Source organism: Moschus berezovskii, chromosome 9 (assembly GCF_049115385.1).
Source record: "Moschus berezovskii isolate FMDL1 chromosome 9, NW_MosBer_1.0, whole genome shotgun sequence".
Classification (NCBI taxonomy): domain Eukaryota; kingdom Metazoa; phylum Chordata; class Mammalia; order Artiodactyla; family Moschidae; genus Moschus; species Moschus berezovskii.
Window position 1 is genome coordinate 56,943,138 of NC_142468.1, and position 14,470 is coordinate 56,957,607.

Here is a 14,470-nt window from a genome sequence, read left to right on the forward strand (position 1 = left end):
GTCCGACTCTTAGCGACCCCATGGACTGCAGCCCACCAGGATCCTCCGCCCATGGGATTCTCCAGGCAAGAGCACTGGAGTGGGTTGCCATTGCCTTCTCCAGTGAAAAGGGTATAGGACACCAAAAAGGGAGTATAACATTTCATGAATGCCTACTGTGTTCCAGGCATTGTGCAAGATTCTTCTTTTTTTTTATTTTTTTTATTTTTTTTTATTTTTTTTTAAGATTCTTCTTGTGTGTTATTGGATTTGATGTTCATGCCACTCCTAAGGAGTAAGCGTTATTCCAGTTTTACAGATAAGAAAACAGATTCTGAGGGGGGTTAGTAATCTGCCCATTGTCACAAACTAGGAGCAGGTGAAGCCAGGTTTGAACCACAGGTTTGACAAAGCCGAATCCCATGCTTTGTCTACTGCTCAGAGGCTCCGAAACTGTCCATAGTCATCAGTAGTGGTGCTTTCCTCCTGAATGTCGAGCATTTCTAAGTCTCAGCATGACCCCTGTAAAGCATGGGTAAGAGATGCAGAAAAGAATATTGAAAGAAGGAAATTTCAAGATTAGGGAGGAAGAAGATGGTGTAAGTCAGATGTAAATCCATGGGGGAGGATGGTAGGGAGTGCTTGTCTATTTCATAGTTCTGTTCTTGAATGAATTTGGGAAGAAATCAGCTGATGATGTCCTTTAAATTGGATTGGGGTTGTGTTTTTTAGGATCTTTTTTAACTGCATTAAAAAAAAAAGCAAAAATCAAATTTAAAACCCCTTGAAGCTAGGTTTAAAAGAAAGAAAGTCCGTAGGACTTCCTCCAGGAGAGCTTGCAGTCAGAACCCTGGAAATGAGTTGTCCTTTTAGGAACAGCCCTCCTCTTGGGGATTCTTCCCTCCAAGATCCCACCTGAGTCACACATGTCTTCTGGCCTCATATTTGCTTTGTCATAAGCACCAGATGACCTGTGGCCTTGGGCTTTCATGTTCACTCAGAGCATTCTTTCACCTTGGGTAATTTTCATGTGTGTAGATTTGTCTTAGGTACAAACAAAAGGACAGCTAAGAACTTCATCTCCCTTATGATCTTAGGGAAGTATGTCAGAAAGACCTTCAGAAAATCCCTGCTCCCCAACTTTTCATTTCTCCCGTGAGGAAACTGAAGGCCAGTGAGTCTAAGGTGTTTCCTCTAAGTTTCTGAAGTCACTCAGGGACAGAGTTGCAACTTCAAACCAGGGGGTCCAGCTCTGCCTCCACCAGCAAGAGTGGGCTTCCGTCCCAATGGCTGCCATCTTCCTTACGTGTCTGACATGTTCTTCACACACAGATTCTTCAGAAACCAACACCAGAACTTAAGCACCAGCTGGCAGCTTTCTCCAAGCGCGTGGCTGGCGCCGTGACCGAGCTCATCCAGGCAGCAGAGGCCATGAAAGGTAGGCTGGATTCTCATATGTCATCCTGTGGGGCAGCCTGGACAGCCAACTGAGCAGAGAGGATGTGCAGCCAACACAGGCCTTTTCTTGACAGCCAGAGGAATAGAGTGAGGAACTTTTTAAAAGCAAATAGGAGTAGTTACTAGGAGTAGAGTTAGACTTAAAAAGTAATATCCTCCTGAAACAAGTCTTTTCTCCAGTTATGTATTAAGTGCTTCAACATAAATGGCGTAATCCATCTCAAACTGTTCACTTCTCGTTTAAGGGTCTTGCCATCCATTTTCTTCTGTAGTTTTCTTTGAATATTTGTTTTTATTTAAATAATACACTTAATGTTTAGAAATGGTGCTATCTGGGTACATTTTTTACACACCCCTTCATGGTTATGTGAAAGCAATCAGCTCACCCAGGAAGGGTTTTCTAACCAATCTTCCTTTGCTTGCATTGAGGGGAGTGGTTGTTCTCTTCTGGGAACTCATGAGGATGAGTTCCCAGAAGAAAATGACAAATCTCTGTGCTCAGCATGATCTCATTTCTCCTGTGGATGCTGACTTGCATTCATAAGCTTTAAGTTACAAATCAGCATAAAACTCACGCTAGCCTTGGTCTGTAAGATCTTGATTTTTGCAGCTCTCATTGATGGCTGCTTCTGTGGTAGGGCTGTCTGTGCAACTGGTTTGGAAAGCGAGGCTCAGACAGGTAGCCACTGCACCCAGTTGATCTCTGCGAGAGCTTGGGGAAAAACATCCTTTAGGAGAGTGCAGCTGGTCGGCTTATGGAGCATGCCTGCATGCAAATTCCGATACTGTTTGCAATTAAGTCACTGCTCTGAGGTCCGCAGCTACCAAGAATGACCCTCTTTGGACTGATTTTAGGAACAGAATGGGTGGACCCCGAAGACCCAACCGTCATTGCAGAAACAGAATTACTGGGGGCTGCAGCATCCATTGAGGCTGCTGCTAAGAAGTTAGAGCAGCTGAAGCCAAGAGCAAAACCGAAAGTGAGTGTCATGTGTGGCTGCTCGCCTGATGTCGGTAGGCCTTCCAGCGGATGGCTGTGAGTGGAGCCAGGTGGGCTGCAGGGAGCTCATGTCCTTACCTCTGCTTGAACAGTAACCTGCGAACCTGTTCTCCCTGCCGAGCACCTTTTCACGGGGTATGGAAAAAACCCAAGGGTGGGTCTTTCAGGTTAACCACCCCAAGAAATACCTTTGGGTAGCCAGAGGAAGAATCGAGGTGTTTCTTGAAACAAAATTGTGATTTTTGTTTCACTATTATATGAAGCAGGTATTGGATGTTTTCTATAGAAAGCCCCAGTAATTGAATGTGAGACTGTCACCCTGTAATTTTCTGGTTTCCATAATGTTTTTTAATGCAATGCTGGGTCTCTCCTTTCCTTAAAAATCAATAGAGAGCAATGTGAACCTCAAAAGTGGACCCAGTAACAGATTTTTCAGTACAAGCTGGAGACTATGGTTAACTGGCATGTTTTCTCCATCTATGGTTGTCATCTAAATAAATGTTGAGAACTTAAGATCATAAATATGTGTTAAGAGAAAGTCATTTAAAAGAAAGAGATACTTTAAGGTAGTGCAGTAGAGAGGACAGTTAATACGTAAAAAGATGGTACACTGGTGCTGTCTGGGGGACAAGCCCAACCCTGTAAAGAAACCATAATCCCGTCTCCCCCATGGCTGTCTTCACCAGGAGGATGGTGGAACCAAAGGGAGCCATCTTTCTAGTCAAGCAAGTCCCTGCTGATAACCTCACCTCCCTTCCAAGGACCCACATACTTTAATTGGGAAGTAAAATCTGGCTCTTCTCAAAAAAAAAGTTGGATCTCCAGTTTAGATATGGCTAAAAGTGTACCTTTAAAAAAAAAAAAAAACAAAGGGTGGAGTTTGAGTACTAAAATACACCAAAGTGCTCAAAAGCAGTTCTTGGGCTCATGATGTGTATAAAACAGACATGGGCATATAGTCAATCTATTAAGTTTGCAAATATTCTTAAAACCTTGGAATTCTTAGAGCCAGTCTCCTAAGGCCTTTTTTAGAATTTCTCATCTGAACTCAAAAGTTCAGAGTTTTGGGTTTGTCAAAGTCCTCTTTACTGGCCTTAACCTGAGGGTCTTAGGTGATATGAGATTTTTACCAAGTTTTTCTCAGCAAACTTCAGAGCTAAGTGTAGGGGTAAGGGAAACTCCATCTTCAGGACTTGACTTTATGTCTTCTGCTTTATAAGATAAGTTCAGCATGAGTGGAAAACATCTTTCAGCTAGAAGCAGGCAGTCATTACCTGAGATTTTGAGGCTTAAACTTAATTCATTTTCCTTTTCCTTCTCTGATTTACCACATACTGTCCTGTCCTCTGGGGAAAGCTTCTGTCTGCTAGTGCTGCAGCCATGTCAGTTGCTCTTTTTCCTAGAGAATTAGCCTGGTATTAATTACACCAGCACTTCCCAAACTCTAAGAGCTGCTGTCTCAATCCCTGTCCTGATGTCTTTTTGCAGGATCTTCCCAAGCTATGTCTGCTCTCGATTCTGCTTTCCCTCTGTCCAGCTCTTGATTTATCTCATGATTCTTGATCTGAAAAACAAGGTCATTAGAGTTCCTACCCCATAGGATTATTGATATAACAGATAATTTAGAAATAGTGCCTGACATGTCGTAAGACTTAGTAATATCACTATCACCAAAAATACACTTCTGGAACTTTTATCTACTACCTCCTAGGAAATGTCTGAAACAAAAGTTATTCCATGGATCCATGAGCTTATGGCCTTAGCTAAAAAAAAAAAAAACTCACATTGATTGAGTACCAAGCACATGCTAGTCAATCTTCTAGGTATTTTACGTAGATTAACTCATCTGGTCCTTACAAAGTCCACAAGGCAGCATCATTAACATCCCTGCTCTAGGGATCCAGAATCAGAGGCAAATTACTTGCCAGAGTCAGGTGACCTCAACAGAGCTAGAAGCAGCATTGCATGGGCTCCGGGTGGCAATTTAGCCCATACCAGCCCTCTTGGCCTACCTAGTATCAGAAACTCTGGTGCAGTCCCATGGGGGATGTTTTTGGTTTACCCATACCCTTTAAGCCATTAATCCTACCTCTGGGAATCTGTCCTGAAGAGGAAGTTCAGAGAGGATAGAAGTCTTGTGTGCATGAGACAGTTGCTCCTTTCATCCTGTTCAAAGCAGCAAGAATTTGGAGGTGACCCAGAGTGTCTCCTTGAAGGACGAGTATGTAGCTGTACAGTATAATGGTTGATCAGTCTGTGTAGCATGAAGAAGATGCTCCTGGCATAATATTAAGTGAAAAGAAAACAGAACGTGGAGTTATATACTCAGTATGATCACAACTCTGTTAAAAGAAACACTTGTGAATGAAAGAGACAGGTGGGGAAGGTGCAAGAATGATGGTGGGGCTGGGTTGGTGGGAGGGTCTGTGTCTTAAAATTTCATAAGACAATGTTTTAAAAATAGTAGCACTTAAAAAGTTAGTGATGACTGCTGAAATGGGCCAGTGTGCGTTCCCCTGCTGCCTCAGGATCATCCAGCCTTTCTGTTTACGGTGTGGGTTTATAAGGAAAGCCAGGGTCACCATTGACATAAGTGTTGATTTGAGTCCCTTCCTTGGGGGTACCTACTCTAGGTCACTCCCATCTTCATATGAGGGAGTATTTGGCCCTTCCTGAGTCTTTAAAATGATTAGAAATCTCACTCCAACCAGTGACAAAGGCTCCCACCACATGGATTGTGTTATCTATAAAACCATTCTGAAGAACCCATCACCCTGAACCAGATTCTGTGCCTGTCTGAGAATGCCATCTGCTCTGTAGTTAATGCCTGCATGAAATAAAATATCTTTCTTGACTTCAAGAAGGAATTTCTCCCCAGTTTAAAAAAAAAGATCCCAATCTGACATCATAATCAGTCTTTTGAGACCAACCAATTCTTCCCATCCTCTTCCAAAATGGAAGTCAATCAATTAATCAATCACAAATCCTCAGGGTTCTGTAAGTAGGCCATTGCTGCTATACCTCTGTCCCTGATAACTCTACATAAAACCCCAGGCACCCAAGATTGGGTAAATGTGCTTTGCTTCTGTACCTGGGAAGCAGCTCCACTGCTTTGAGGGAGTCTAGGGGGTGGGCAGTGTTTTTATCTCCATTGTTTTGCCCACCACATTCTCAGGTTGCCTGTTTTAAAAAAAGAGTGGTCCAGGGTTTGTAGAGATGATTCCTGGTATATTCCCAGCTTGGGCCCTTAAAAATGTAAGCATCTCTTTTTACCGGGAATCGCCCAGACACCAGTAACAAATTGGCATCTTTGGATCCACCGTTTGCTTGGGAAGATGGTATAAAGGCAAAATGAGAATGTCGATGAGCCCAGGTGCATGTGCCTAGGATACCGCTGATGGCGCCGTTTCCATACCTGCAGACACACCTGTGCTCCACAGACAGGTAACAGGTGCCACAGTGGCGCCCTCCCCACACCCCCTCCCATGGCTGCAGCTTGCAATGCTGTGCCCCATTCTCAGCTCAGTCAGACCTGGATGCCTTTCTGCAGGCCTCTGTGTGATATGTTTGATATATTAGGTTGTTATTTAATCCAACTATATATCAAACATATTCCTACAGTGTCTTGCCCTGTCTCCGGGGGTTCCTAATATAGCTTATTAGGCAACAGGAAAGAATATGTTAGAATCACAGGTAGATTACTCATTACATCTCTTTGTTATATTCCATTTCTTCTTCTAGCATTTAAAACCTGTATCTGTACTGCTAGATTATTTTGTTTGTTATAGAAACAAATTATAATTAGTGATGTTTCATAAGAGTTTAGATATTATGTACAGCTTAGTTTTGTGCAATGGTGAATCCTTAAAGGCTGTGCTCAATGTGGGGGAATAAAACCCATGTTTGTGATACAGGGTCAGGATTATAACCTCCAGACACATCTAGATTTACATTTCATTTTAGCTCAGTTTTATCCTGATTTTTGATTTAGAAATTAGTAATTTTCACGATCAAGCTTTCAGCAAAAAATTCAAGCATAAATCAACTCTCTGTAACATTCCTTTCCACCCACATTAACAAAATGTATAAACCAAATCAGCCAAACCAAATGTATGGATGGTGAGTCACTGGGCTTTATATAAACCTTGGGGACTAAATATATCTAATAAAGATAACGCAGTGTGGAATATACTCTGTCTGTTGAGTTTCCTGTTGTAGGTTAACTTGTCAGTAGAGGTTGATAATATTTAGAACATGCCGACAATCAGAAACTGATTCCATAGCCTAATTGGGTGCAACAGGAAGTTCGGGATTATGAACATTTTTTTCCTGGCACGTAACAGCCTAACTCGGTTGGCTCTGACCTCCTCCCCCTAGAAGAGCCTGTGAAGGATATGTGAGTTCACTCTGATCTCTTTCAACAAAAGACTTAAAACTCTGCTTTCTGAAAGGGGAAGTATTGTGCTAATGGCTCCAATTTTTGGAGCAAAGAGGATGTGATCTTGTTAAGGTCACTCCTGAATATGCAGACACTACTCTATGAAGATAGTGAGCCAGAGGTGTGTACAGGCAGGTTAGGAAAGCCTCTTCTGGTGGGTCTAAGAGCCAGCCCAACGCTGCTGACAGTGACTGCCTAGTGACAGGTTACAGCAGCAAAGAAGTGGTAACACACGGGAGGTCAATACAGTGTTGGGGTCCCAGCTTCCAGAGGAAGTGGAGCCTGTCCCTGGGATCCTCCTCACTGAGAAGAGAGCAGTGGCCATGTGCCAGCAGGAGCTCCTTCAGCCAGTTTCCAATATGCTGCCATAGTCAATGCTACCTTCACGCAGCTAGACAGTGTTGTTTTGAGTTTTAGGTCCAGTTTGTTTGGCCAAAATGATAGATAGTCATGGAAAAGCAATAGCAAGCTGTTCTGAATAATGAAAAGCTCAGTTTAAAAGGACTTGAAGTTTGAAGCCCCTACATTAGAATTGATGTGTCTTTTTAGGGTACATTTTGCTATTGACCAGCAGGCTCTACTGATTAGTTGGGCAAATGGGAAAAGGCAGCCAGTTGTTCAGGGAGGAGAAGGGTACAGCATTTTCTCTATGACTAAGCAGTGGGCATTGAGCTCATGTGCCACTAGCTGCTTCCAGGCCAGGAGACATGAGGTGGGCAGAAGAATAAAGGTGAGTGGGGCCCCTAGTCAGCGTGTATTCCCACATGACTCCCCACCAAATAGAGCAATGGGTCTCTCAGACCCTCCTCAGACACACACAGGTTCATGTCACATGACTTTACAGTGTAACAATTCTGCCTAATTAAATCTTTGGAAAAATTCTGTCATCTGTTCTTCATCCACGCTTCCTAGATAGACATTCCAGTGCCTATTTTTTTTAAGAGTTTGACACATCTTTAAGAATTTTTCTGTCAAATAGAAATAGCAATTAGTAGATTCTGATAAAGGATGCTACTGCTGCTAAGTCGCTTCAGTCATGTCCAACTGTGTGCAACCCCATAGACAGCAGCCCACCAGGCTCCCCCATCCCTGGGATTCTTCAGGCAAGAACATTGGAGTGGGTTGCCATTTCCTTCTCCAGTGCATGAAAGTGAAAAGTGAAAGTGAAGTCGCTCAGTCATGTCCAACTCGTAGCGACCCCATGGATTGCAGCCTACCAGGCTCCTCCGTCCATGGGATTTTCCAGGCAAGAGTACTGGAGTGGGTTGCTGTTGCCTTCTCCTCTGATAAAGGATAGATGGATGGGTAGATATCTGTAGCATAAATCTAGAATGACGTACAGGAAAAAAAGAACAGAAATAGCAATTAAAAGATTATTCCAGTGGTTTTTAAAGAAAGAGTGGTGGCTGCTCTGGGAAAACTGCTCCAAAAATACCAATCGGACAAGCTTGGACTTTGTCCATCAGATATTGCAGAAACATGCAATTATTCCACATCTGGATGCAGAGGCCGGTCCTTTCCCAGGTGGCTGGCATAACCATTTGGAAGCACTTTCTCTCTGGCACCTGCTTTGTCTGTTGACTGTTTCCCTGGAGTTTCCCCTAGGACCAGATCAACCTGGGGAGACCAGGCCAGCAGACCAGCTCTGGTCTCTTGGCAGTTCCCATGGCTCTGAGAAGTTTCTCTTTTATTAGCACTAGTAAGCATGGTAGTCCTAAAGACAACCCACCTGAGGTCCTCCAGGAGAGAAGCTGACCTGGCTCACATACTGTTCAGGTCTTTGGGTACAGGTAAGGTCTCCCCTCCAGCACCTCTCAACTCAAAATCAGAAGCAAACTGCTAGTGGCCAAACTCACTACCAAAAGGGAGGAACCTGGGACTGCCTGTTCCACTCAGGTTTCCACCTGGCAGGAAAATGCTTCACTCATGTTATGGAAGTTCTTGTTGTTTGCCTTCTGGTTTTTTTCTTTTTTTTTTTTTTTTTTTGCTTGTAATTTTGTTTATTTCTTGTTAATTACCAAGAATTTAAAAGGCCCCCAGATTGCTGGTTCCTCTGACTGTAGGAGTTGCTTCATTTGGCTCTGCCAGGACTCTGATCTGGGGGCTCACACCTGGCCTCAGGTGTGGTTTGAGCAAAGAATCTGGAAAGAGGCTCAGTAGACCCACTTCTCTGCCGTATTAACAAGCCACCCCCGCCCCCCTACCCCTGACACACACCGCTGCAGCAGGCAGAGGCGATGGGAGCAGGCTCCTAATTGCTGCGGCATGCCTGGGCAACCATTGCTTTCTTGGATATCAGCAGAAGCCACGGAGTATAATAGGAGAGATCACTGCTGACTGGGGTCTGAGATCACTGCTGACTGGGGTTTTTTTCCTGGAGGACATTTAAATTATATGCAGATGTTCACGCTTTAAAAAATTATACCCAAATATATATTTTTTTAATTTCTGATGTGATTTATGACCTTGTTTTTAATTGTAAGCATCTATAAGGCCTTCAGTAACACAAAACACAGCATGATTCCTAACTGGAAAGATAGTGCAATGAGTTGTAGTCTGGTTTTAGTAGCTAGCTGTGAGAGAGATGACTATGATGCTTATCAGCACTCAGCAAGGTGATCCCTCAGAGGAGGTTTTCAGGGAGGGAGGCAGAAATGAGGCTAGTGACCCTTAGGCCATCTCCTATGGTTGTCTTCAGCTCCTTCACTGTCAAGTCCATCAGAGGAAGGGACGCGATATTGCAAGGATGTAATTCACAAAGAAAAGGGCAAAAAAGAGGACCACAGATGGAAACATTCTTCCTCTGCCAGATGCATGCCCAGGGACCTGTCTAGGAGGATGGGCTTGGTGGAGGTTAGTAAAGATCCTTTAGGAAGGAGGCCAAAAGAGAGGAACGAAGGAAAAATGGAGTCTGTGCTAATTTTAGTCCATGCAAGCTTTAAAAAGATTTCACAAACAGAAAATGAAATGTTTGTTTGATGTCTGGAGAAGGGCATCAAATTCCCCAGTCACATGGCCAGACAGGGCAGAGCAGGGACTGAAACCCAGTTGTCTATTTCCTGGTTGGGTGTCAAAGGAGGAGCTAGAAGCAGTGCCGACGCTTGACACTTCATTTATCTTTGATTTGTCTTTTTTGTTTGTATTGTAGGTTGTATTCAGAAATAGCAGCTAGAACCTTAATAAAGGTTCTAATAAGAATTATGGGTAAAGAATAGGGTTCAGGCAGAGAAACAAACTAGTTTAACTCACAGTCTGAAAAACTGTTGCTAAAAACCACAAAAAGTATATGTATTAATAGAAAGAAAAATGAAGTTAATTGTGAGTTATTGAGCATTTACTGTATGCTCTGTGTATATTAATAATTTATATATAACAGCCTTATTAGATAGGTAGGCTGGAAGTTAGGTTAGGAAAATGAGTGAACTGCCACAAAGATTATGTTCTCAGAATGTTACTGTGTCCAAGCTCATACTGCTTGCCACGCAACATGACAGTAAATTAAGAGATGAGGCACTGGGGCCAGGAATCGCAACTTTATTCAGAAAGCCAGCCGACAAAGAAGATGCTGGACTAGTGTCCCAAAGAACCATCTAACCAAGTTAGAATTTAGGCTTCCTTAAGAATTGATGCTTTTGAACTGTGGTGCTGGAGAAGACTCTTGAGAGTCCCTTGGACTGCAAGGAGATCCAACCAGTCCATTCTAAAGGAGATCAATCCTGGGTGTTCATTGGAAGGACTGATGCTAAAGCTGAAACTCCAATACTTTGGCCACCTCATGCGACGAGTTGACTCACTGGAAAAGACTCTGATGCTGGGAGAGATTGGGGGCAGGAGGAGAAGGGGACGACAGAGAATGAGTTGGCTGGATGGCATCACCGACTCAATGGACATGAGTTTGAGTGAACTCTGGGAGTTGGTGATGGACAGGGAGGCCTGGCGTGCTGTGATTCATGGGGTCGCAGAGAGTCAGACACGACTGAGCGACTGAACTGAACTGAGGCGTGAATCAGTCACAGACTGTGAGTGCCAGCTGAGGGACGCAGGCGGGGCATACAGTTAACAACCCACAGTGTTCCCAGGGCAGAAGCCAGTGCTTTGACATGTATGTCCAGTTGTCTCCAGAGATCAGGAATGGAAAGGTACTGATGCGGGCACTTACTCCATGCCTTTCCCCTTTGCTTACCATGTAAATTGTCCTCTGGCTGAACTCTAGTACTCAGAAGCTCATCTTGAATGGATACATTCTCTCAACAAACCTTTCCTGCGTGGGTTTCTCTGCCTCATGCTATGCTCCAGAGACATAAGTTGGATGGAACAACAGTCCATGCCCTGGAGGAGATCACAGGCTGGTAGGAAGGATTCAGCTCACTGATGCCTTGAATCCAGGTCTGCATTTACCCTAGGGTAGCCTATACCACCTGCATCTTGCACCAGATCCTCAGTGATCTGAGCAAGGAAGGGCTGTCTGTTGACCGGACCATTGAGTGAAAGCATTTCCTCATATTCAGGTGTCCTGGTCTGCAAATTATTTCCCAGGGTTCCCTAGCAGCATCTCCAAGTTACTGTTCTTCTCGATCTCCCAGCTACAGTGGAGTTTATTCCATTAACAGTCCAGCATTTGAATTGTGATTCTTTTATTTAGGGAAGGCCTTCAAAGACGACACCCATTCCACTTGTCTCCTTTTTTGCAACATAGTTAAGCGTTCGTCCTTCTTTTCCTTGCTGCCCTCACAGCCCCTCCCAGATTCCATCCTGTATGTTGGTGGGAGGAGCTAAAGCCAACAGGAACCCAGACTGCAGTACCATGGCTTTTCATGAATTCTCCTTGACTTGGAGAAATCCCGTTTTCTCTTAGGCTAGAAGTTGTATGGTATGAGGAAACATCAAGTGTCAATGCATAATTTCAGCAGGAGAGATAAAGCGGGCATTTAGTCTTGGTAAATCTGGCCCGCAGAAAGATACTGATCCAGCAGGTAGAAAGCAGATATCATCATGGAACTGTGCCCAACTGCAGCATTTAAATGTTTGCCCTCCATCACAGTCAGCTTTATTAAGCCTTTTGTTTGGAAACTCTCATACTTTTTAATCAGAGCAAATGCCTCCCAGAGATAAGGCTTCCTGCCATGTCTATTTTAAAATCTAGAGATCTTACAGAAAGGAAAAGATATTCATCAAAGGGCATTACAACACTTGCCATGGCAAGAAAAATATGTGTGTGTAAGAAATATTTCCAAGTTGAGTATATATTTCAAGCATGTGGGGTTTTTTTAGATTTTTTTGGAGTGTAGTTGATTTACAGTGTTGCTTTGGTTTTGGTGTACAGCAAAATGACTTGGTTTTTATATATAAATACACACATGTATATTCATTCTTTTTCAGATTCTTTTCTCATATAGGTTATCACAGAATATTGAGTTTCTTGTGCTATACAGTAGGTCCTTGATGGTTATCTGTCTTATATATAGTAGTGTGCATATGGCATATGTTAATACATGTGTCTTATGAAAACAAAACAGAATACTTCAAGGGTAGCAAAAGATATGGAAGAGGTCTTTTACATTGATTCTAATGAGATATTCTTTTAGATCTATCCATGCTTAGAGTTGGCACTCAGTTTTAAGGAAATTCCATTTTTGTGCATGTTAAAATTTGGGAAATCAGAAATCTCCTGTGAAGTGGACTCGATCTTAGAACCCATAGCATAGCTGAGGCCGCCTGGGAAATGTTAGGAGCCACCAACAAGCCTCCATCTCCTCATCTGCAAAATGAGTAGGAGCTCCATTTGGACTTGGAAACTCTGTGGTTTCCCCAGAGCTTATATCTTTTATAAGCTTAACTTTTCTTAACTTTTGCAGAATGAATTTCCAGAAATGTTCTTAATTCAAGGTCACTGAATACACCGATCAGAGCCTAGTACCATTTCTTCGTGGCTTGTGTATTGGGTCGGCCAAAAAGTTCAGTTGAGTTTTTCCATAAAGATTTTACAGAAAACCCAAATGAACTTGTTGGCCAACTCAATAGAACAGTACCTTTTATGCTAGAGTGTGTTACGATGGATTGTTTTATGTTCGATAAACAAATTTTATATTCCACCATTACCACAGGCTTCCCCACCCCAGGAATCCAAACTTAATCTTTTGGAACTGAACCCATTTCTGTCCTGAATGCTCCTGGAGCAAGACTTTGTCAGAAATAGGAGAGAATATACTGCTTCTGTCTCAGAACTTCTCAAGTGCTGCCGTCCGTCTTCAGATCCACAGAACTTGCATGGAAATATTTTTCTGATAATGAGTTATTAAAGCAGAAATGAGAATGGCCACATCTTGAATCATGAGAGATGCCATAGAGAATAGGGAACTGGAAAAGCATTGTATCTGTGTATCCATCCTGTTTGGTGGCTCACATGGAACCATCCATGGCCGACTTGGAGCCTCTGACCTGAAGTCTACCCCCCCACTGATGCCCTAAGAGGTGGCCTTGTCTGGGAAAAACCTATCATGATGAAAGCAGAGAAGCTTAGATTTAGATCATGTCTAGATTCTTCATGCCTCAACATGACCTCGGGCCAGTACTCCACCTCCCTCAGCCTGAGTATTCCAATGTAAATATAAGGATAAAGATAGCTTCAGTGTAAGACTTTTTGCTTTTTTGGTGAGAATTAAACAAGTCAACAAGTCAATGTGCATGGAACTGCCTGACAAAATATCTGCACATAGTAGGCACTCTTAAAAACGTATTGCTGTTGTACAACATTAGTAATGTACTTAGTGCCACTGAATGGTATACTTAAAGTTGATTTGAAGAGTAAATTTTGTGTTACGTTTGTTTTACCCAACACACACAAAGAAAACTATTGCTATACTCAACCATCATCTCTTAATGCCTGAAAGGTACCAGCCACATCTTTAATGTGCTGTGACCAAAGAGGCAGTTATCCATATCCACACTGGCTTCGAGCCACAGAGCAATGCTGCTGGAGGGGACCTTGAAGGTTATCTAGTCTTACCACGCTTTATGGTGATGCTCTATCCCACTGAGCCTGGGACTAGGGTCTTTACACTTGCCCAACTTCCCAAAAGCTTCTCTTCAACAACCCAGGCATTTTGGCAGCAGGAGACCTGGTGATGGTGAATTTCAAGCAGAGCCCTAATGACCTGATAGCCCCAATGCAGTCAGAGCCTGTGCTTTTCCCCAGGTGGAGCCATGCCTCAGGTTTCCAAGGGGCCAGTCCTACATTGATGCCACATTCCCTGATTTCTTTTCTACCACATGTGATCTCTGTGTGGCATGTGACTCTCTGCTCAACCACAGAAATGCAAATACTATTTTTCCTTTGTTTTCACCCAAGAGAAATAAGGTTTTTCAACAGCTGGTAGCCATCTTCCTTTTTTCAACCCATCTTTCAAGCCTTACACTGTGAGAGAGAGTGCTACCACTTAGTCTTTGAATTTTGATTATTGATTATTTTGATTTGAGTTATTGATGTTGATGAAACCATTTGTATATATTTTTATTTCCCAGTGAATTTATGTCTTTTTAAAGACTCTAGTCTGGAAAAATCATCTGTCTTAAAATGGCCTGATTTTAAATTTGTC

The 14,470-nt window shown here is 43.0% G+C and overlaps 1 protein-coding gene across 8 annotated transcripts in view; it reads left to right on the forward strand.

Moving 5' to 3' along the window:
* Positions 1-14,470, forward strand: part of TLN2 (talin 2) — a 509,872-nt gene that overhangs the window by 481,902 nt on the left and 13,500 nt on the right. For all 8 annotated transcript variants that reach the window (XM_055435636.2, XM_055435634.2, XM_055435641.2 and 5 more), the window contains 2 exons: positions 1,312-1,417; positions 2,293-2,417. In XM_055435636.2, coding sequence (XP_055291611.1) covers positions 1,312-1,417; positions 2,293-2,417 — 231 coding nt within the window. The remainder of the gene's footprint in view (positions 1-1,311; positions 1,418-2,292; positions 2,418-14,470) is intronic.